This window comes from Capra hircus, chromosome 1 (assembly GCF_001704415.2).
Source record: "Capra hircus breed San Clemente chromosome 1, ASM170441v1, whole genome shotgun sequence".
NCBI lineage: Eukaryota > Metazoa > Chordata > Mammalia > Artiodactyla > Bovidae > Capra > Capra hircus.
Genome location: NC_030808.1, coordinates 56,702,254 through 56,727,128, shown reverse-complemented (window position 1 = coordinate 56,727,128; position 24,875 = coordinate 56,702,254). Strand labels below are relative to the sequence as shown.

The 24,875-nt window shown below is 37.5% G+C and overlaps 1 protein-coding gene across 1 annotated transcript in view; it reads left to right on the top strand.

The window, feature by feature from the left end:
* Positions 1–23,869, top strand: part of SLC9C1 (solute carrier family 9 member C1) — a 107,626-nt gene extending 83,757 nt beyond the window's left edge. Inside the window, exons 20-28 of the mRNA XM_005674974.2 lie at positions 628–753; positions 2,025–2,123; positions 3,943–4,116; positions 11,591–11,722; positions 11,856–12,041; positions 15,018–15,141; positions 21,401–21,585; positions 23,378–23,465; positions 23,829–23,869. Coding sequence (XP_005675031.1) covers positions 628–753; positions 2,025–2,123; positions 3,943–4,116; positions 11,591–11,722; positions 11,856–12,041; positions 15,018–15,141; positions 21,401–21,585; positions 23,378–23,465; positions 23,829–23,869 — 1,155 coding nt within the window. The remainder of the gene's footprint in view (positions 1–627; positions 754–2,024; positions 2,124–3,942; positions 4,117–11,590; positions 11,723–11,855; positions 12,042–15,017; positions 15,142–21,400; positions 21,586–23,377; positions 23,466–23,828) is intronic.

Sequence of the window (24,875 nt, the reverse complement as noted above, 5' to 3'; positions counted from 1 at the left end):
ATCACTGACTCAATGGACATGAGCTTGAGTAAACTCCGCGAGTTGGTGATGGACAGGCAGGCCTAGTGTGCTGCAGTCCATGGCATCACAAAGAGTCAGACATGACTGAGTGACTGAACTGAACTGAACGTTATAGATGAACTTCAGAAACATAATGTTGAATAAATGAAACACAAACAAGTACATACACTGATTTCATGCAGATACCACTCAAAACTAGACAAAAGCTAAACCATGGTAATAGAAGAAGAGTGTTAATTTGGGGTAGAAGTAATGACTAGAGAACATAAAGGAGGATTCTAAGGTGCAATAGATGTTTTCAATCTTGGTTATAGTTACGCAAATGCTTTTATGTTGCAAATGTTCTTTGAGCAGACATTTAGGGCTTGTGCACTTTTGCATATCTGCTATACTTCCGTAAAAAGATTTACTTTTAAAAATAATCTATGACTTCAGAATAAGGATAACATAGAAAAATGCTCCAAGAGGGGATAGGTTGAAGTTTTCCATGGAAGAACAGAAATCTCAGGAGATCAAGAAAAGGAAATGGTACAAAATCATAATTGTTTTAAACATTTCATTAACACCAGTTTTGTTCACCTCCTTTCTTAACTTTGGTGGTTTTAGATAATAATGGCCAAAAAAAGAGACATACTTGATTTTCAACCTACATATAAACCTCTTACTGTTGATGAAGCACTCTATCATATCCCATGGCTAGATAAAGACAAAGACCATATAAGCTTCATTCAGGTAATATTTGTATTTCCTGCTAATAATATCTCTAATGTACCAATAAATGATCTTTTAAAAATTAAAGATTTAGCCATGATACTCTTTGTTATTCTTTATTACCTATAGAGTAACATCAAAATCAAAATCCCTTTGAATGACATGCAAAGTTCTCCCATAATCTGCCCCCTACTTATCTCTCCATCTTTACCTTTAGTTATCCATATGTCATATACCCCAACTCAGAGGGTAAAGAATCTGCCTGCAGTGCGGGAGGCCCTGGTTTAATCCCTGGCTCAGGAAGATCTCCTGAAGAAGGCAATGGCTACCCCCTCCACTATTCTTGCCTGGAGAATTCCATGGACAGAGGAGCCTGGCAGGCTACAGTCCATGGGGTCACAAAGAATTGGACATGACTGAGTGACTAAACACTTTCACTTTTGTTTCACTCATGGTACCCCAAGAACTTTATGCTTTTTAAATTCTGTTTCTCTGTGAGTGCTATATACTGATCGTAAAATGTTTTCACCAACACACCCCCACCACCACCACCACCAAACTGCCTCTGCTGATTTCTTCTCTGGAAACATTCTCTAAAAAGCAGGCTTTAGAGTCAGATACCAGTAAAAGACCAACCTATGTTTGGAGGACAAAAGATGTCACCATTGCCTCCATTATACACCTTTATTATAGCATAATTACAATTATTACCTTTATACCTCTCCCCCCTTCTATAATTTTTTCCTCATTAAACTTTGACTACTCAGTGCCTATCATGTTGTATCTCCCATACTTGGTGTTCAATAAGTGTTTCTGGGATGAACAAATAAATGGACTTAACCTGTTCTTACTATATCTAGTAAGTTCCAAAAGACCAATTATATTTTTTTTTCACCTGGTTAAAATATTTTGAATGATTAAATTTTTATTACCTCATCAGCTGTTTAGAGCATAAGTATATCTAAGACATATATGTGCCATTAGCTTGTATCTGTCCAGATTATTTTTCATCCAAAGAAATATTTTCACCTTTCCATACATTCTAATTCCTAAGTTAGATTGTTTTCTAATTTATGTATAAATACCCCACCTGAAATTACATACATTCATTAATATCCACTTTCTCTTTTTTAGCCATAATTTCTATTTTCTTTTACAATTTATTACTAATACAATGTCTCAGATCTTTTTGAGTAATATTTACTTTAAAGCATAAAACTTTTATTAAAATGTAAACTCTAATCACTGCTAAAATATTATTTATAGTTTATGTATTTGGTGACATTTTTTAGGAGGGATCCAGAGTTGTAACATTTGATTGTGGAAATGATATATTTGAAGAAGGTGATGAGCCTAAAGGAATTTATGTAATTATTTCAGGCATGGTAAAGGTAAGGCAGAGATATTTATAAATGCACTTGTGAGCATTAGTTAAAAACATTACATAATTGGGAATAAATATCTTTCAATGGTAAGAATTCTGTTAATCCTTTTTTTAGGACTGCAGCTACTATCCAAACAACAGTTCTCTTCCTCAAATACAATGAATAACACCAGCTATCACTTGTTAAGCCATACTGTTGGGGTCCAGCCCCGGTGGATCCAGGGAATTCGAAGCGGGAATGGAGTCAGCGTCTTAGAAAGGACTATTTAATTAGAAAAGAGAGATTAGGAAAGAATAGTGTAGTAGGAAAATTAGTGGAGAAAAGATGCTGAATAACTTGGTTTACGGGGAAGCTAATAAAGTCTCAAGATAAAAAACTTGCACCACCTACGTAGGCCACCGGTGCCCGCTTGAATAGCGGAGGGTACCCTGTCTTGGGCTCCCTCTCGAGTGGGTCTTAGAAGCCCGGGCAAATAAGTAGACATGGCTAGCCTCTGTGCCCCAGATGGGAATCAGCTAGAAAATAAAGTAAGAAAGAAAAGAAGACAAGGGGGAACCAGTCTTTCCAGGAACTGGCCCATCCTTTATTGACCAGAAAAGCTTTTTATACTTTTGGTTATACATAGAGATCAATGGGTAATACAAAATTATGCAGTGTCAGCAGACCTGACTCTTATTGAGACCAGGCTTTCTCTCTGCATACCTAGCTGTATACACAAGTCTTAGGTGATATACATCATCTTCTGGCCAGGAGGCCTATTAGCATTTTATGGCCCTTTTCTGATAAGGGTCCGTCAACCAGAAAACTTATTTGCCTTAAAAGTGTTGTTCTTACTAAAGTCTGGTGCCACTCTCAGAAAGCACTAATTAAGGTTACATTCTTACATAGCAAGGACACAACAATTTATAACAAAAAAAGAGGAGTGCAGTGATTTATAACAAAGAGAAAATTCATTAACTCAAAAGTCTAGTGTTGCTAACATCAAAACTACTATATTCCTTTTTCTATATCCCAATTACATTGATTAATATCCTCCAGCTGCCTAAAAGATAAAGAATATGGAGGCCTGGCAGCAGTCATTGACTCAACAGTGAAATCCATCACCAATATAATTTTTTGCCTTTTAGAAAAGGCTCTATATCTTTAAGATGCTTTAAGCTTCGTGCCTCTCGCGGTTGGGGGCTGTAAACTATCACAAGTTGTAAAAGTCAAAAACTGTCAGAGAAGTTAGAGAGCCATCAGAGGGGTTTGAGCTGAGACACTCCTTTTATATGCAGGAGACTGTTATCTGGATCTCTAAGTTAACTCTTTCCAGAGAAAGGTGGTCGGGGATAGTCCCCTGTTACATCAGAAGAGTAGGTGGAAAGCATAGCGCAATAAAGCAGGCAGACTTTGGTTCTAGGGGTAGATGCTCAGGAAAATCCAGGGGTACCCCTGAGGCCTGATCTCAGCCTTTGCTTTTTGCCAGGCCCCCTTCCTCATGACCTTTGCCATGGGCAGGATTCCCCATGCTGGCTCCCAGCATCATACTTTCCCATAGATAACAAGAAACTTTAAAAGGATCAGCATTAAGGTTGAAAGTTATTAAGATAAGCTGTTATTTATCTTATATTTGAGTTAGGCATTTAGCTATTCTATGACAGGTATTAATTGGTTGAGTTGGTAGAATCAGAAAGATGAGAGTATTTAAGAATGTTTTAAATTCACTTTAAAAGTTATGAGTAATACATTAAATATTAAAATTGTTAAAGGGAAAAGCCATAAATTAAATACTTTTGGTAAGTTAACTGGTACATGTATTTTTTTTTTCTTTGTTATTGAACAGCTTCAAAGATCAAAGCCAGGTTTGGGAATTGATCAAATAATCTGGGAGTCAGAGGAGAAAGATTACCAGATAACTTATACAGACTTTGTGATCAGTGGGGCAGTAATAGGAGAGCTAAACTGCTTGACTAATGCACCCATGAACTATTCTGCCACCTGCAAAACTGTAGTAGAGGTCAGAAAATGTCACCTTATGTCTTATTATTATAGCTTGTTAAATATCTAGCACCAAATTTAAAGTTATTTTTGTATTTGTATGTATTTGTAGTCTAGTGAAAATATTTTAAGAAATAAGAATAATAAAGGAATAAAACTTGTTACAGAACTTTATGTACACAATGTAGTGTCCTAGCAAAATGGTTTGCAAAAGTTAACCTACCATATTGGAACAAGGATTTAACGAGAGAAACTGGTTGTATGAGATGTCTCATGGGAAATTAGATGGGATATGTTAAATGTCAATACCATAATTTGGAGGGCAAAGAAGGGAAAAAGTCAAAGAGCTGGGATTTATTAATAGAAAGTTGAGCACAGTGAACAGAAGTTTCTGACACACAATTCACAACAAAATCCTCAAAGCAACAGGAGCTCCCACTGGCCTAATGTGAATTCAAAAAGAACATGACTGTAAATAATGAAACCACAAACATATAAAAATTCATAAGTTGATAATGGTATCAAGTTTTTTATTTTAAAAAGATTGCTAGGATATCAACTTATGTCTCTAAAAATGGATTGCTTATTTTAAAAAAGAAATAATTAAACATTTATCTTGCCTTTCCTCTATGAACTCTTTCAAAGAAACTACAAAAAAAAAATAAGATGAGGAAACTTATTCTGATAGAAGAATTCAAACCAATAAGTGTAGAATAAAAGAATTAAAATATCTCCATTTAGCCAGCCCCAATGAAATAATAGACCTACGCAATAACCACCAATTGATACTAAAACTACTGAGTGGAATGTAAGTAGCACACTTTATAATGAAAAAGCATGCTAACATCACCTACAGACAATCTTAGCATCACTAAAACAATGGCAACTGGGCATCACATGCTTCATGATCTGATGCAACAGAAGTACTAGCACCATGGACTTTTCTTACATAAGAAAAGAGAAAACCTGAAGCCTCTAGGTCCAACCAGTTTACAGAAAATGCAGGAAACAAGTTAACTGACACCAAGAGAGAATAATTAGCTAAATCTAGAGTGTGGGATGTCAACAGGCCAATAACCCATTTATTTTTTAACAAATCAAAGGAATAAAAAGGGAAGAGGAAGGGGAGGAAGAAGATGGCAAAGGAAAATTTTGTCTCTATCATTCAACAATGCATATTAGAATATTCATGTGAAATTATATGATATCTGACATTTGCATAAAAATACTCTAGCCTTTTGCTTCTGGATATAAGGAAGTTACCAAGAACATAGGGGCACACTTACCATAAATAACCATAACTTGACAAAATATATGAGGCAAATATTTTCAACCATTGGAAAACAGGCAATGTTAAGTCTGGAAACCTCAAGAGAAGAAAAATTCACTAGATGAGCTCCACATCCACCTCCACCCTCTGACTGGGACAGTTCCTGACTGCAGTTCAATAAGAATCCGAATGGAAAATAATGATCCTGCTGTGCTGAGATGGGAGAGATTAGAAATTGCGGCAGCTAAAGTAGATTGGAATCTGTAGAGCGGGGCATAGGATCAGAGTTCACAGAGGGAGACCTGAGGAATCTGTGTGGTCCACAAGTCCTTGGTTGAGGGATAGGATGCAAATGCACAAGGTAAGACAAAACTAAATTGCCAGATTGGTAAGAATGGAACAGAGATGTTAAAGGTCAAGGAGTATCAGGGATTTGAGATAATTTAAGGTTCTGTCTTGATAGAAAAGAGAGACTTTTTAAAACCTCTGGCATGCAGGTGAGCGACCAGAAGGAATACACCTTAAGAGCAAGTATCATGGCCTAGTAAGACTAACTCTAAATTTACTAAAACAAGCCTGAGAGCAAGCCCTGGCAGACTTCAGTTTGGAAGTTAAGTACCATGAAATTACACAATCATGGAAAATGCCTAGAGTTTTCTACTGATTAAACAAAACAAATCATAAAACACAACCTGTACAAAGTCAAGGTTATCAGACAGTAAATGAAGGGGTCTACTGCAACAAACATCAGCAACGATCACAGGAAGATAACAGAATCTGGAATATCAACAATTTATCTTCAGGAATCATGAATTACTAAGCAAGCAAAGAAACATGAAAACGTGACCCTTAATGTGGAAAGGGGGAGTGGAACAACCCTGAAATTACCCAGACTATGGACTAAATGAAGACACTAAAGAGCTAAGGATAGATTCAAAGAACTAAAAGGAAACATATTCAAGCAACTAAAGAAAAAATAGTCTTTATGAGATATTGAAGAAAAGAATCAAATGAAAATTTTAGAACTAAAAAGAGTTGTTTGGGGATGGCAGTAAAAAAGGTCAAGAAAGGAAAAATAACCGACTAGTAAAGGCAAATATATAGTAAAGCCTGTGGATCAGTCAGTTAAGTTATTATAAGATTAAAAGACAAAAAAATTGTAATGTTAACCAGGACTAGAATAAATAGTTAGGGATATGACATCAAAGACATAAAGCCTTGGAGAAGAGAGTAAAGAAAGTAATTTTAGGATATGTTTGAACTTAAATGACTATGTTTAAAACAAGTAGATCCAGTTACAGGTTAACATATATGAACCTGATAGTAACCACAAGTCAAAAACCTAAACTAGACACACATAAAGCTAGAGAAAAAAGGAACAAAGCATACCTCTAAAGAAAATCATCAAATCACAAAGGGAGAAACTAAAAGGAGAGAAAGGGACAGAGAAGAACCGCAAAAAAAAAAAAAAAAAAAAAAAAAAAAAACAGAAAACAAGTGGCAATACCTAGACAGTATATTCAAAAGCAGAGATATTACTTTGCCGACTAAGGTCCGTCTAGTCAAGGTTTTTCCTGTGGTCATGTATGGATGTGAGAGTTGGACTGTGAAGAAGGCAGAGCACCGAAGAATTGATGCTTTTGAACTGTGGTGTTGGAGAAGACTCTTGAGAGTCCCTTGGACTGCAAGGAGATCCAACCAGTCCATTCTGAAGGAGATAAGTTCTGGGTGTTCATTGGGAGGACTGATGCTAAAGCTGAAGCTCCAATACTTTGGCCACCTCATGCGAAGAGTTGATTCATTGGAAAAGACTCTGATGCTGGGAGGGACTGGGCGCAGGAGGAGAAGGGGACGACAGAGGATGAGATGGCTGGATGGCATCACTGACTCGATGGACGTGAGTCTGAGTGAACTCCGGGAGATGGTGATGGACAGGGAGGCCTGGTGTGCTGCGATTCACGGGGTTGCAAAGAGTCGGACATGACTGAGAGACTGAACTGAACTGAACTGAACTATCAGTAATCATTTTAAATGTCAATAGACTAAGTGCTCAGAAGATATAGGTTAGGTGATTGGATAAAAAACAATGATGATTACCAGAGACTCACTTCAGAGCTAAAGATATACACAGAATGAAAGTGAAGGGATGGGAAAAAATATTTCATGCAAATAGAAATAAGAAAGCTGTGTAACAATACTCACATCCGGAATATAGACTTTAAAACAAAGTATTCATTTGTTAGGAATGTTAGGTCCGTGAATCAAGGTAAATTAGAAGTGGTCAAGGAGATGGCAAGAGTGAACATGGACATTTTAAAAATTAGTGAACTAAAATGGACTAGAACGGGCAATTTTAATTCAGATGCCCATTATATCTTCTACTGTGAGCAAGAATTCTTTAGAAGAAATGGAATAGCCATCATAGTCAACAAAAGAGTCCAAAAGGCAGTATTTGGGTGCAGTCTCAAAAATGACAGAATGATCTCTGTTCATCTCCAAGGCAAACCATTCAATATCACAGTAATCCAAATCTATGCCCTAACCAATAACACTGAAGAAGATGAAGTTGAACAGTTCTATGAAGACCTACAAGACCTTCTAGAAGTAACACCCAAAGAAGATGTCCTTTTCATCATGGGTGCCTGGAATGCAAAAATAGGAAGGCAAGAGATACCTGGGGTAACAGGCAAATTTGGCCTTGCAGTACAAAATGAAGCAGGGCAAAGGCTAACAGAGTTTTGCCAAGAGAACGCGCTGGTCATAGCAAACACCCTCTTACAACAACACAAGAGAAGACTTTACATGTGGACATCACCAGATGGTCAATACCAAAATCAGACTGATTATATTCTTTGCAGCCAAAGATGGAGAAGTTCTATACAATCAGCAAAAACAAGACTGGGAGCTGATTGTGGCTCAGATCACGAACTCCTATTGCCAAATTCAGACTTAAATTGAAGAAAGTAGGGAAAACCACTAGACCATTCATGTATGACCTAAATCAAATCCCTTACTATTATACAGTGGAAGGCAGTAATAGATTCAAGGGATTAGATCTGATAGACAGAGTGCCTGAAGAACTAGGGACGGAGGTTCATGACATTGTACAGGAGGCAGGAATCAAGATCATCCCCAAGGAAAAAAAAAAATGCAAAAAGGCAAAATGGTTGTCTGAGGGGGCCTCACAAATAGCTGAGAAAAGAAGAGAAGCTAAAGGCAAAGGAGACACAGATTAATGGAACAGAGCAGAGAATACAGAAATAAACCTATGTACTCGTGGTCAACTAATATAAATCAAGGCAAAAATATACAATGGAGAAAATACAGACTCTTCAATAAGTGTTACTGGGAAAACTGGACAACTACATATAAAATAATGAAATTATAACTTTTTCTCACACTAAATACAAAATTGAAAATTAATTAAAGACCTAAATGTAAGGCTGTAAACTGTAAACTCTAGATGGGATCATAGGCAGAACACTCTTTGACATAAACCATAGCAATATTTTTTTGAATATGTCTCCTAAGGCAAAGGAAACAAATGCAAAAACAAGCAAATGGTACCTAATTAAACTTAAAAGCCTTTCCGTGGAAAAGGAAACCATTGACAACATAAAAAATCATCCTACTGATCAGCAGAAAATATCTGCAAATTGCATGACCAATAACAGATTAATATCCAAAACACATAAACAGCTCATACAACTCAATATCAAAACAACTCAGTTACATAATGGGCAGAAGACCTGAATAGATATTTTTCCAATAAGATATACAGAAGGTCAACAGGCACATGAAAAGATGCTCATCATTGGTAAATATCAGAGAAATGCAAATCAATATTACAGTGAGTTATTACCTCACCTCTGTCAGAATGGCTCTCATCAAAAAGTCTACAAATAACAAATATTGGTGAGGATGTGGATGAAGGGAACCCTCCGAGGTCTCCCTGGTGGCTCAGTAGTAAATAATCCATCAGCCAATGCCAGAGACGTAGGTTTGAGCCTTGGGTCAGGAAGATCCCCTGAAGAAGGAAGTGGCAACCCACTCCAATATTCTTACTTGGGAAATCCCATGGACAGAGGAGCCTGTCAAGCTGCAGATCATGGGGTCACAAAAGAGTCAGACATGACTTAGTGACTAAACAACTACAACACCACCAACCTACACTGTTGGCAGGAATGTAAATTTATGCCACTATGAAAAACAGTATGGAGGTTGGTCAAAAAAACTAAAAATAGAGCTATCATATGATCCAGGAATTCTGCTCTTAGATAGGTATGTGAAGAAAATAAAAACATGAATTTGAAAAGATCCATGTTTCTCCATATTCACACTAGTATTATTTATAACAACCAAGATGTGAAAGCAACCAAAATGTCCATCAACAAATGAACAGATAAAGAAGATCTGAGATATATATATATACACACATACACACACACACAGTATTACTAAACCAAAAAAGAATGAAATTATGCTATTTGCAACAACATGGATGGACTTGGAAGGTATTATATTTAATGAAATAATAGAAAGACAGAGAAAGACAAGTACTGTAAGTTATCACTTTTATGCAGAATCTAAAAAAAAAAAAACAAGTTAATATGACAAAACAGAAACAGACTTATAGAAATGGAAAACAAAGTAGTGGTTATCAGTAGGGAGAGGAAAGGGGGTAGGACAAAACAGAGCAACCCACTTCAGTATTCTTGCTTGGGGCTTAAGAGGTACAAATTACCATGTGTGAAGGATATATTGTACAGCACAGGGAATAGGGTCAATACTTCATAATAACTTTAAATGGAGTATAATCTATAATAATATTGGATCACTATGTTGTACACCTAAAACTAATAAAATATTGTAAATCAACTATGCTTCAGGATTTAAAATTGCACAATGGATTTGAATAGATACTTCATAAAAGAATATACAAATGGCCCATAAACATATGAAGACGACGCTCAATATCATTAGTGCTCAGTTCAGTTCAGTTCAGTTCAATCACTCAGTTGTGTCCAACTCCTTGCGACCCCATGAATCGCAGCACACCAGGCCTCCCTGTCCATCACCATCTCCTGGAGTTCACTCAGACTCACGTCCATCGAGTCTGTGAGGCCATCCAGCCATCTCATCCTCTGTCGTCCCCTTCTCCTCCTTCCCCCAATCCCTCCCAGCATCAGAGTCTTTTCCAATGAATCAACTCTTCGCATGAGGTGGCTGAAGTACTGGAGTTTCAGCTTTAGCATCATTTGCTCCAAAGAAATCCCAGGGCTGATCTCCTTCAGAATGGACTGGTTGGATCTCCTCACAGCTTGGATCTCTCTCAAGAGTCTTCTCCAACACCACAGTTCAAATGCATCAATTCTTCGGCGCTCAGCTTTCTTCACAGTCCAACTCTCACATCCATACATGACCACTGGAAAAACCATAGCCTTGACTAGACGGACCTTTGTTGGCAAAGTAACGTCTCTGCTTTTCAATATGCTATCTAGGTTGGTCATAACTTTTCTTCCAAGGAGTAAGCGTCTTTTAATGCTCAGAGAAATGCAAATTAAAATCATGATAAGGTATCACTATATACATACTACATTGGCTAAAAATACGTAGATTGAACACAAAGTATTAGCAAGGATGTTAAGCAACTGAAATTCTCATACGTGGCTAAATAAAGGGTAAAATGTTACAGCCTCATCTGAAAACAGTTTAGCAGTTTATTTTAAATACATATTTACTATATTACCCAGCAAACATACTCATGGCTGATTACCAAGAGAATTTAAAACCAACAAACACAATCTCTTGTGTCTTCATAGCAGCTTATTCCTAAGAGTCAGTAGTCTAATCACTGTTAGTATGAGAATTTTATTACTGACCAAAATATTTGCTCCCCCCAAATAATGTTTTTAGAAATACTTATGTCTTTAGTTTAAAAGGTTAAATGATCTTTGAGTCTTTGTGTTCTATTTTTTTCAGAATCTATAAGATAATAAGAAGTCTCATTAAATCATACAGCCTTTTAATACTTAGTATATAACAAGACTGCCCCATATTTACTAAATAGATACATTTCATTAGGTTTTCAGGCAATAAAATGAATCTGCATAATTTAAGTATTATTAACTTTAATATTACATGTATATAAGAGAAAATTTCATTTCATTGAATCATGAATGCACAGAATGAAATAGTAAGTTTATATCCTCTTTTTTTCCAGACATGTTTTATCCCCAAAAATCACTTGTATGAAGCTTTTGAACAATTTTGTCCTCACATTGAATACAGAATGTGGCTAAAACTTGGACTTTCTATTACTGCCAAAAAAATCAGGGAACATTTATCTTATGAGGTAAGAGGTGCTTATGTGAAATTGTCCTTCTCTCTGAATGAAAATGAACTAAAGTATTGTTAGAAATTAATTATTTAGGAATTTATATTAATCTTTATAAACAGTAGACTGTGAAATTGTATTTTTCTTATAGGATTGGAATTACAAGATGCAATTAAAACTCAGTAACATTTATGTAAAAGATATACCAAAGAATACCAAAACCGATATCTATGATGAAACAGTGATTTATGTCATCCTCATCCATGGAGCTGTGGAAGACTGTCAGTTACGCAAAGCTTATAAGGCTCCTTTCTTAATTCCTATAACATGTCATCAGGTAAAGAAATATTGATTCATATCTTCAGGTCAATATTCCATTTGTCCAACAATGAGTTAATAGTAGAAAAAGTGTCACTTTCCCACCTTCCCATTCTCTCCCATTCCCCTGCCACGCCATGAACACACACACAGCACACACGCTCCAAGTTCACTGATTGCTTTAGCACTGGGTAGCCCAAACACCAACCTGTTCCTATTCACTATCAATGAATCAGGCCAAGCTATACATTTTGACCACAGTTCTATTTTGGTACAACTGTAAATAGCAAAAGAGGACCTATTCAGTTCATGTACATATTGCAGGACTACTCTCTCTGGATTATTTCAACAGTGCTGTAAAAAAAGTTCTCTCAGTCCTAAGCTGAAGTGAGTATTACTGGTATCTCTTCAGCTACTTTGAAAGTGAATGTAACAATGAAGGACTTTCTCATATTTAAGCTGTTGAGTTACGTGTGTGGTTAGTTGTTCAGTCATGTCCATCTCTTTACAACCCCATGGATGTAGCCCACCAGGCTCCTCTGTCCATGGGATTCTACAGGCAAGAATCCTGGAGTGGGTAGCCATTCCCTTCCCCAGGACCTGGGTCTCCTGCATTGCAGGCAGTTTCTTTACTGTCTGAGCCTCCAGGGAAGCCCAATTAAAATGAAAAACTGTGCCATAAAAAGAAAGAGAGAATGAAGGAATATCATAGTATATGTGTGTGTTTGTGCATGTATGTGTGTGGACTTGGGTAGAGTAAGAGAGGTACATGTCTGCGGGAGTCAGAGGACACATAAAATACTGCTAAAGAAAGTAAATTGAAAGAGAGACCTAGATTTAATTAAAGTATTTTTTAGGCTTGTGGCTTAGACGGTAAAGCGTCTGTCTACAATGTGGGAGACCTGGGTTCGATCCCTGGGTTGGGAAGATCCCCTGGAGAAGGAAACGGCAATCCACTACTAATGCTTGGAAAATCCCATGGACAGAGGAGCCTGGTAGGCTACAGTCCATGGGGTTGCAAAGAGTCGGACACAACCATGTGACTTCACACACATGACAGACACAGTGCTAGATGCTAGAGCGTTCAAAACAAATGAGTCTTGCAACTTGCCCTCAAGAGATCTCTCAATCAAGCAAAAAGAAATATGTAAAAATAGATCCATAAATGTTTACAGCCATGATCAGTTCAGTTCAGTCGCTCAGTCATGTCCAACTCTTTGTGACCCCTTGAACCGCAGCACGCCAGGCCTCCCTGTCCATCACCAGTTCCCAGAGTCTACCCAAACCCATGTCCATCAAGTCGGTGATGTCATCCAACCGTCTCATCCTTTGTCGTCCTCTTCTCCTCCTGCTCTCAATCTTTCCCAGCATCAGGGTCTTTTCAAATGAGTCAGCTCTTTGCATCAGGTGGCCAAAGTATTGGAGCTTCAGTTTCAGCTATCAGTCCTTCCAATGAACACCTGGGACTGAGCTTTGGATGAACTGGTTGGATGTCCTTGCAGTCCAAGGGACTCTCAAGAGTCTTCTCCAACACCACAGTTCAAAAGCTTCAATTCTTTGGCGCTCAGCTATCTTTATAGTCCAACTCTTACATCCATACATGACCACTGGAAAAACCATAGCCTTGACTAGACGGACCTTTGTTGGCAAAGTAATATCTCTGCTTTTCAATGTGCTGTCTAGGTTGGTCATAGCTTTCCTTCCAAGGAGTAAGCGTCTTTTAATTTCACAGCTGCAATCACCAACTGCAGTGATTTTGGAGCCCAGAAAAATAGTCAGCCACTGTATCCACTGTTTCCCCATCTATTTGCCACGAAGTGATAGGACTGGATGCCATGATCTTTTCTGAATATTGAGCTTTAAGCCAACTGTTTCGCTCTCTTTCACTTTCATTAAGAGACTCTTCAGTTCTTCTTCAGTTTCTGCCATAAAGGTGGTGTCATCCGCATATCTGAGGTTATTGATATTTCTCCTGGAAATCTTGATTCCAGCTTGTGCTTCCTCCAGCCCAGCATCTCTCATGATGTACTCTGCATATAAGTTAAATAAGCAGGGTGACAATATACAGCCTTGATGTACTTCTTTTCCTATTTGGAACCAGTCTGTTGTTCCATGTCCCGTTATGATAGAAGTGCTTAAAAGGTAAATATGGGACACAAGAAAAATGTATTGGAGGTAAGAGGAATCCTGAACTGAGAAATGGTCATAAGAAAATTTTCCACGTGGATACCACTAATCTGATAGCCAGTGAGAGGAAGTGAAACATTATTCTTAACTATGGTACTCCCTACCTCTATTCCTGAATACGTGATAATAGAGCTTAGTTAGGGATTCTGGGTCGGGAATTTAGATAACCAAGAAAGAGAGTCTTTAGGCAGCCCAAACCTGCCCAACTCTGTGTACTGTCCTGGGCATAAAGCTCTCCTCACTATGAGTTTGGACTGGAAGATGTCTTGAAATCCATTGACATTCAGACTTTCTTTTTGCCACATAGAAAAATACTCTGGGTGATATTTTAAAGGGTCATGTATAATTAAATCTTCACTGTTTTTCTCATTTGTAATAAAAATGGACAAAATAATTTAAAATCAGTGAGAGTACAGAGAATATTGACTTTCACAAAGCTAACATATCCAAGTATTTAGCTATATCTAATGTTTATTTGGGCTTCCCTGGTGGCTCAGATGGTAAAGAATCCACCTGCAAGGCGGGATACCTGGGTTCAATCCCTGAGTTCAGAAGATCCCCTGGAGAAGGGAAGGGCTACCCACTCCAGTATTCTGGTCTGGAGAATTACATGGACTGTACAGTCCATGGGGTCGCAAAGAGTCAGACAGAACTGAGCGACTTTCACTTCACTTCACTTCAATGTCTATTTACAGTGTCAGTTTTCAGGCCCAGATATTTAGAGAAGGTCTGAGATAGCAGCTTACTAGAGAACATTTCATTGTTAGATTTTTACTTAGAAATTAGCTTGTAATCTGTCGATTTTCAGATACAAGGCACTGAAGATTTCACAAAGGTAACAATTGTTCAAACTTCGATTTATTCGAAAAGATTCAGGTGGAACACTAGAAAGTATATAGCTTCACATAAACCAGCTCATCCAACAACATCAGGTGTGTAAGTTAGAATTCTTTGAATAATTGGGAACTTATTTTTCTTTTATGAAATAACCCTATAGTATTTGGAAACTTGTATGCACTCTGCCTAAAGTATTGAGGAATCTTTTAACTGCCATATTTGATATCCAATGTGTGAACTATGACTGAGAATATCTAAGTTATAGTTAGAAATTATTCTATACTTAATCTATAAAATAAATACATAATTAAAATAAGTATCATATATTATAAACATTATAAGTATATAAAAATAAAATGAAGAAAAGATTGATGAGGAAATTTCTAGTTCTTTCCAAAAGTTAAAACATTTTATATAGCAGTAATAATGAAAATGTTGTTTGTTGTCTGAATAATAGAGACATAAATCATAGACCTGAATAAATAACCTTATTATAAGCCTATTCTCCATACATACAAATTTTGCATGAATGAAATTGAATCATAATATAAGTGATTATTTAATAACTGCCATAAGCTATTGATTAAAATTTGGAAAATAAATTTGAGATAGTTTTAAAAATTGAGTTATATTTTAATTATGGAATAAATATTCTTTAATATTTTTTACTTCTCTGAAATATTACCAATCAAGAGATCAACAAAGGACAGTTCATGGAAGAAAAGTTTTATTGAAAACAAAATGTAGACAAAAGTTCAACACTACTAATATTTAAAGAAACAGAAATTAAATATTAGCCTATTTCATTGTGAGATTTTTAAAGTATTATAATGACTAAAGCTCAAAAAATGTAGTGAGTGGGAGAGAGGTTTAAGAGAAAGGGGGATTTATGTATACTTATGCCTGATTCATGTACATGGATGGTCATGTATGGATGTGAGAGTTGGACTGTGAACAAAGCTGAGCACCGAAGAATTGATGCTTTTGAACTGTGGTGTTGGAGAAGATTCTTGAGAGTCCCTTGGACTGCAAGGAGATCCAACCAGTCCATCCTAAAGGAAATCAGTCCTGGGTGTTCATTGGAAAGACTGATGCTGAAGCTGAAACTCCAGTATGTTGGCCACCTCATGAGAAGGAGTTGACTCATTGGAAAAGACTCTGATGCTGGGAGGGATTGGGGGCAGGAGGAGAAAGGGACGACAGAGGATGAGCTAGTATGATGGCATCACCGACTTGATGGACATGAGTTTGAGTGAACTCCAGGAGTTGGTGATGGACAGGGAGGCATGGCGTGCTGCGATTCATGGGGTCGCGAAGAGCTGGACACGACTGAGCGACTGAACTGAACTGAACTAACTGATGCCCGATTCATGTTGTTGAATGCAGAAACCAACACAACATTGTAAAACAACTATCTTCCAATTAAAAATAAATTCAAAAACTTTTCAAAATGTAGTTTTCCTGATATACATTCTTATCTTGACACCAGTACAAATTGATCAAATAAGTTTATCACAAAATTCCAAAAGCCCTAAAAGTGTTTATACCCCTTGCTTAAATAATGTAATTTCTAAATATGTCAATTATATCTCAATAAAGATAAATTAATAATATAATTTCTAGACATTTATTGTAAATAAATAAAGCAAAAAGTAATTAAGGTAATTAAGCATTATTTATAAGAATAAAAATTAGAAGTTATCAAAATGTCTATACAGTAGTAAAGATTAATAAAACTAAAGCTGGTTCTCTGAGAAGATGAATAAAATTCACAAACCATTAGCCAGACTCATCAAGAAAAAAAGAAAGAAGAGTCAAATCAACAAAGTTAGAAATGAAAAAGGAGAGGTGACAACAGACAATGCAGAAATACAAAGGATTATAAGAGACTATTATGAACAGTTATATAGCAATAAAATGGATAATCTGGAAGAAATGAACAGATTCTTAGAAAAGTTCAATCTTCCAAGACTGAACCAGGAAGAAATAGAAATTATGAACAACCCAATTGCAAGCACTGAAATTGAAGCTGTGATCAAAAATCTCCCAAAAGACAAAAGCCCAGGACCAGATGGCTTCACAGGAGAATTCTATCAAACATTTAGAGAAGAGCTAATGCCTATCCTTCTAAAACTCTTTCAAAAACTGCAGATGAAGGAACACTTCCAAACATTCTAAAAGGCCACCATCACCCTGATACCAAAATCAGACAAAGACAACACGAAAAAGAAAACTATAGGCCTATATCACTGATGAACATAGATGCAAAAATCCTCAACAAAATTTTAGCAAACAGAATTCAGCAACACATCAAAAAGCTCATACACCATGATCAAATAGGATCTATTCCAGGGATGCAAGGATTCTTCAATATATGCAAATTAATCAATGTGATACACCATATTAATAAATTGAAAGATAAAAACCATATGAAAATCTCAATACATGCAGAAAAAGCCCTTGACAAAATTCAGCATCCATTTATGATTAAAATCTTCAAAAATGGGCTTAGAGGGAACCTACCTCAACATAGTAAAGGCCATATATGATAAGCCTAGAGCAAACATTATTCTCAATGGTCAAAAATTGAAAGCATTCTCCTAAGATCAAGAACAAGACAAGGGTATACACTTTCACCACTATTATTCAACATAGTTCTGGAAGTCCTAGCTACAGCAATCAGAGAAGAAAAAGAGATGAAAGGAATTCAGATCAGAACAGAAGTAAAGCTCTCACTGTTTGCAGATGACATGACATAGAAAACCCTAAAGATAGTCTCGGAAAATTACTAGAGCTAATCAGTGAATTTAGTAAAGTTACAGGATACAAAATCAATACACAGAAATCACTTGCATTTCAATATACTAACAATGAAAAATCAGAAAAAGCAATTAAGTAATCAATCCCATTCACCATTGCAACAAAAAAAAATTAAATAGCTAGGAATACACTCACCTAAGGAGACAAAAGACCTGTACACAGAAAATTATAAGACACTAATGAAAGAAATCAAAGATGACATAAACAGATGGAGAGATATTCCATGTTCCTGGGTAGGAAGAATCAATATTGTGAAAATTATTATACTAGCAAATGCAATCTACAGATTCAATGTGATCCCTATCAAATTACCAATAACATTTTTCACAGAACTAGAATAAAAATTTCACAACTCATATGAAAACATAAAAGACCCTGAATAGCCAAAGCAGTCTTGAGAAAGAAGAAAGGAGCTGGAAGAATCAACTTTCTGATTTCAGATTATACTACAAAGCTACAGTCATCAAGACAGTATGGTACTGGCACAAAAACATAAATATGGACCAATGGAACAAGATAGAAAGCTCAGCAATAAACCCATGCACCTATGGGTACCTTATTTTTGACAAAGGAGGCAAGAATATACAATGGGGTAAAGACAGCCTCTTCAATAAATGGTGCTAGGAAAACTGGACAGCTACATGTGAAAGAATGAAATTAGAACATTTCCTAACACCATACACAAAGATAAAATCGATTAAAGACCTAAATGTAAGACCAGAAATTATAAAACTCTTAGAGGAAAACATAGGCAGAACACTCGATGACATAAGTCAAAGCAGGGTCCTCTATGACCCACCTCCTCAGTTCAGTTCAGTTGCTCAGTCGTGTCTGACTCTGCAACCCCATGAATTGCAGCACACCAGGCCTCCCTGTCCATCACCAACTCCTGGAGTTCACTCAGACTCACGTCCATCGAGTCAGTGATGCCATCCAGCCATCTCATCCTCTGTCGTCCCATTCTCCTCCTGCCCCCAATCCCTCCCAGCATCAGAGTCTTTTCCAATGAGTCAACTCTTCGCATGAGGTGGCCAAAGTACTGGAGTTTCAGCTTTAGCATCATTTCTTCTAAAGAAATCCCAGGGCTGATCTCCTTCAGAATGGACTGGTTGGATCTCCTTGCAGTCCAAGGGACTCTCAAGAGTCTTCTCCAACACCACAGTTCAAGAGCATCAATTCTTCGGTGCTCAGCTTTCTTCACAGTCCAACTCTCGCATCCATACATGACCACTGGAAAAACCATAGCCTTGACTAGATGGACCTTTGTTAGCAAAGTAATGTCTCTGCTTTTGAATATGCTATCTAGGTTGGTCATAACTTTTCTTCCAAGGAGTAAGCGTCTTTTAATTTCATGGCCTAATGGAAATAAAAACAAGAGTAAACAAGTGGGACCTGATGAAACATAAAAGCTTTTGCACAGCAAAGGAAACTATAAGCAAGGTGAAAAGAGAACCCTCAGAATAGGAGAAAATAATAGCAAATAAAACAACTGACAAAGGATTAATCTCCAAAATATCCAAGCAGCTCATACAACTCAATACCAGAAAAACAAACAACCCAATCAAAAAGTGGAAGACCTAAACAGACATTTCTCCAAAGAACACATACAGATGGCTAACAAACATATGAAAAAATGCTCACCATTGTTCATTATTACAGAAATGCAAATCAAAACTACAATGAGGTATCACCTCACACCAGTCAGAATGGCCATCATCAAAAAGTCTATACTCAATAAATGCTGGAGAGGGTGTGGAGAAAAAGGAATGCTCTTGCACTGTTGGTAGTAATGTAAATAGATACTGCCACTATGGAAGACGGTATGGAGATTCCTTAAAAAACTAGGAATAAAACCAACATATGACCCAGCAATCCCACTCCTAGGCATATACTCTGAGGAAATCACAATTGAAAAATACCCATGTATCCCATTGTTCATTGCAGCAGTACTTGCAATAGCTAAAACATGGAAGCAACCTAGATGTCCATTCACAGATGAATAGATAAAGAAGTTGTGGTACATATACACAATGAAATATTACTCAGCCATAAAAAGGAACATATTTGAGTCAGTTTTAATGAGACTGATGAACCCAGAACTTACCATACAAAGGGAAGTAAGTCAGAAAGAAAAAAGATAAATATCATATTCTAATGCATATATTGGAATCTAGAAAAATGGTACTGAAGAAATTTATTTACAGGGCAGCAATGGAGAAACATAGAGACATAGAGAATAGATTTATGGACATGGGGAGAGAGGAGGAGGAGGTGAGATGTATGGAAAGAGTAACATGAAAACTTACATTACCATATGTAAAATAGATATAGCCAATGGGAATTTGCTGTATAGCTAAGGAAACTCAAACAGGTGTTCTGTGTCAATTTAGAGGGGCGGGATGGAGAGGGAGATGGGTAGGAGCTTCAAAAGGGAGGGTATATATGTATACCTATGGCCAATTCATGTTGAGGTTTGACAGAAAACAACAAAATTCTGTAAAGCAATTATCCTTCAATAAAAAAAATTAATTTAAAAAAGAAAAAAGTAATTAAGGTAATTAAGCATTATTTATAAGGATAGAAATCAGAAGTTATCAAAATGTCTAATGATAAATGAATGGTTAATTAAATTAACACAATTGAATGCTTAATAAGCATTAAACAATTAATTTCCCAGGTAGTACCTTGGAAAAGACCGATGATACATGTCAAGTAAAAGTAGCACTGATACAACATTGTCTTGCTAATTTTAAACAAATTTTATCTTTATTGCATTACAATTATAAACTTTTGAATCCATGTGAACACAATACTGTCATTCCATGGGTCCCCACTGATCTTCATATTAAGCAGAATTAGGACATAGTACGGGAAACTTCATCATCTGCTCATTCTTCAGATACCTTCCCTCCCCACAATCGAAAATGTGGCCATACCAAACGGCTAATGGTTCACATAATATGGTCTCTCGTTCCTGAACCTTTGCACATTTTTTTCCCTTCCTTCTGCCTAGAACCCTCTAAAAGTGCTTGTCCCACATCTCCCCATTCCATGGAGTAAAATTCTTGTTCCTTAAATCTCAGCATTACCGATACATCCCAAATTCACAGAACTGCACTTTCCCTGTGCTCCCATAGCCCATTATGCACACAGTCCTATTTTCCCATCATGTATTTTTTTGTTCGTATGTTTGCTGATCCGTCTTCTCCAAGAGAGCACAGATGATCATTCATTTGCTTTCTTATGTATCCCCATTGCTTAACAATGGGCCTGGCATGCTCAATACATATTGATATAAAAGTACTTTGGCGATGGTGGGACAGTAAAGTCTCTGTACTTTCCAAACTTTCTGCACATTTGTTACACAATCTCTATAATAAAAGACTTTTAATCTCTCTTTTTTTTTTTAAGTGATCCCACTTCCTACCAACTGAAATTGCCACCAATTTCAGATCACAGTGACTTGAAATTGGTTGAATTGGATAGTTGGACTAATTAATATGGTAATTTGTTTCAGTGTTTGAATTAACGCAGTCTTTTCTGAAGGAGCTGAGTCCAGAACATGTGAATATCCCCTTCCAGAAGAGACACATACTCAATTTGAAGCAGGTGAAAATGGAACACATGAAGATCTCTCTCAAGAAGAGACAAATATTGATTTTGAAGGAGCCAAAAGTGGAACAAATGAAAATCTCTCTCAAGAAGAGACATATACTCAGGTAAACTGAGAAATAGAATGAAAATACAGTCAGTTCTTCATATCCTAGAACACGGAACATGTGGCTCCTGGGCCCTGACTGTACTATGTCATTGTACATACGGGACTTGAGCATCCCTTGATATTGGTATTCATGGGAAGAGGGAGTGCTCTCCCGGAACCAGGGCCCTGCAAGTACCTAGAGACAACTGTACCTCATTAGATCTCCACCAGCCTACCTGGACCTCACTAGATCTCCACCAGCCTACCTGGACCTCACTAGATCTCCACCAGCCTAACTGTAGACTGGATTTTAGGGAGTTCCAAGTGAGGTAGAGAATTTATTTTTATTTCTAGTCTTTTCCAAGCTTGTAGTATTGTCCCAGGAGATGCTAATTATAATACCCAGAATATGAGAAATAGCTGCTACAAATGAATACATCAGAAAATTGTATATTTGATTGTTAAAGACATTTTACATCGATTCAGTCCACTTACTCTATTAGCAGAAGGCATCAAACTCAAAACACATTCTTCTTCTCCCCCGAAACTTGCCTCACGAGTATATGTTGAATGAAAGGTTATTAAAAGTTCCATGAGGGACATTGAAGGTGTTTTATTCATGTCCGTCTTTAACTCAAATGTGTCCAAGTTCTCAAGTCTTAAAGAGCCCAACACCCTTCTTTAATATGTAAGTTCTCATTCTACGTAAAAGCAGGAAGTTCAGTTTATCCTTGAGTTTTAGAGTCTTCCTGGGGAAGTTTTCCCTCAAACCCTCCCTAGTTGTTTCTTGTTGCCTCAAACTGCTGACTCAATAGCCTAGGGGTTGAGAGTGTGGGGTGTAGCATGAAAGTCTCTGGTTTGCTTACTGATTCCATCACAATTAGCCATGTGACCTTGAACAAATCTGTCAACCTGCCTTAGCATCATTCTCCCTGTCTATAAAACAGATAAAATAAGTCACTTTCATATGGTGCTGCTATGGAGATTAAAGAAATGGGAGGTACACCACAAAGTATTTGAGACTGCTTCTTAACATTGTAAACTGCTTCTCCAAATGTCTTTTGCTCTTCCCATATTAACTTTCTTAAAAAAAACCATGAATATAATCACCTCCTCTAATTCTCCCAAACATAGTTTCTGCCAAAGACTAGGAAATAACAAAAGGAAATTACAGTTAATAAACAAACAAAAAATGATGAGGAAGACACTTAAGATAAAATATAAGATGGCTCCTTCCTGCTTACTGATTAAGTCATCTTTCTCCTTAGCCTTGGTAGGCTGCCAAGCTTGTAGGACTTATCTTAATAGCGTATTTGGGGGAATGAAGGGAGGAGCCAGGAAAGCTAATGCTCTCCCAGTATATAATGTCCCAAACTGCTGCTTTCATTTCATTAAAAAGAAAATTATTTGCATGAGAGTTGTTAACACAGAGGAAGTAGTTTGAAAGTGAGAGTCCATTAAATGATAGAAACATCAGCTAGTTAGACATACAGAGAAGATCAACAAATTCTGTTATTTAATAAATGCTTGTTCTCCCTGATGGTAAATCTTGGTTGTGTTTCTGAGCCAACTCCCATCCCTCTCCCCTCAAAGTTTTCCCTGATTACTGCCAGCCCAGAACTGTAGCTTTTCCTTTACATCATTAAAAAGCCTGTCACAACATTAAGTGGTTCCTTACAGAACATTTTGGTCCCCATACAGTGCTGCCACTGCCAGGAGTCCCAGCTGTAGGTCCCCTGACCTACAGACCAGATTTGACACCAGCTCTGTTTTATACATCTTATTAACTTAACTCCTATCTCCATTTTTAGAATCAAGAGCCTATGGAATCAATTGCTAAGATCATGATGGATAAGAGCATCTATAAGAACACCTCAAATAAGCCTAAACGGAAGTCTGGTAAGCTGGTTCAGTTTTCCCAACATGAGTGGGTGCATACGTCTTGCTGGAGATGTAGAAGGAAGACAGTTTATTTGTCTTTGTGTGATAATATGCTTATACCACCTTCTGCTAGCCAGAAGATTCTTCTACTGGCACTAATTCTAAATTCTAATTGGAAAAATTAACTTTAAAATAAGATTCCTTTTTCTGAATTTCTGGAAACTATAGTCTCATGGTTCCCTCTCTTTATTCTGCCATTTAATCTCACATGCAACACTAGTTGCTCCCAGTTTGGTAGGTTGTTTTACAGGCAGCCATGTAATGTGGAAGATATAAGCAGACAATAAGCTATGACTTCATGTTCAAAAATTTATGTTCTAGTTAAGGAGGCAAAACATACCACACAGAAGGCAGTTAAATGACAATACAATAAACACGGTGGACAGTGTCAACTGAAGTTAAATGAATTCAAAAGAAACAGATAGCTACTAAGCATAGCAAAGTCTTCGTAGAGAAAAGAAGCTGATGCTTAGAACAGAAGACGCAAGAGACCAAGACTTTTAGGAAACAATGAGTAGACCAACCTGGCTGTTGGCAGTACAAAATGTCGTGTCTGGGGAAATATTTGTGTTTATAGCCGCTGCTTCTTACCTTGGATGAGCGGTATCTCCTCACCACCGCCCCTCCTAACCTTGAACGTGGAATAGCTCCTCTAGGCCCTCCTGCACCCGCGCAGCCACCGATCCTCGGACCTGGGGTTGCTCCTCCCGGCCGTTCCTGCGCCGTCGCAGCCTGGCACTCTCGGCCGCTGCCCCTGACCTCGGTCGTGGGATAACTCCTCTTGGCCGCCGCCCCTCGGGCATGGGGTCCTCCCGGCTTCTGCCCCTGACCTCGGACGTGGGGTAGCTCCTCTCGGCCGCGCTATGTGCGCCGGTCGCAGCCACCTGTGCTATGTGCTGTTTAGACAGGCTGAATTAGACACGACCCCTGGGCTACAAGACTTTCACAGTCTAATAAATAAAAAGATATGGCAGGGTGGGGAGCAGAGAAGACTATAGTCCTGTGTGCTAAGATAGAAGATTGTATGAGCACAGGCTTCAGCAATACGTGAACCGTGAGCTTCCAGATTTTCAAGCTGGTTTTAGAAAAGGCAGACAGAGATCAAATTGCCAACATCCGCTGGATCATGGAAAAAGCAAGAGAGTTCCAGAAAAACATCTATTTCTGCTTCATTGACTATACCAAAGCCTTTGACTGTGTGGATCACAATAAACTGTGGAAAATTCTGAAAGAGATGGGAATACCAGACCACCTGACCTGCCTCTTGAGAAACCTGTATGCAGGTCAGGAAGCAACAGTTCGAACTGGACATGGAACAACAGACTGGTTCCAAATAGGAAAAGGAGTACCTCGAGGCTGTATATTGAT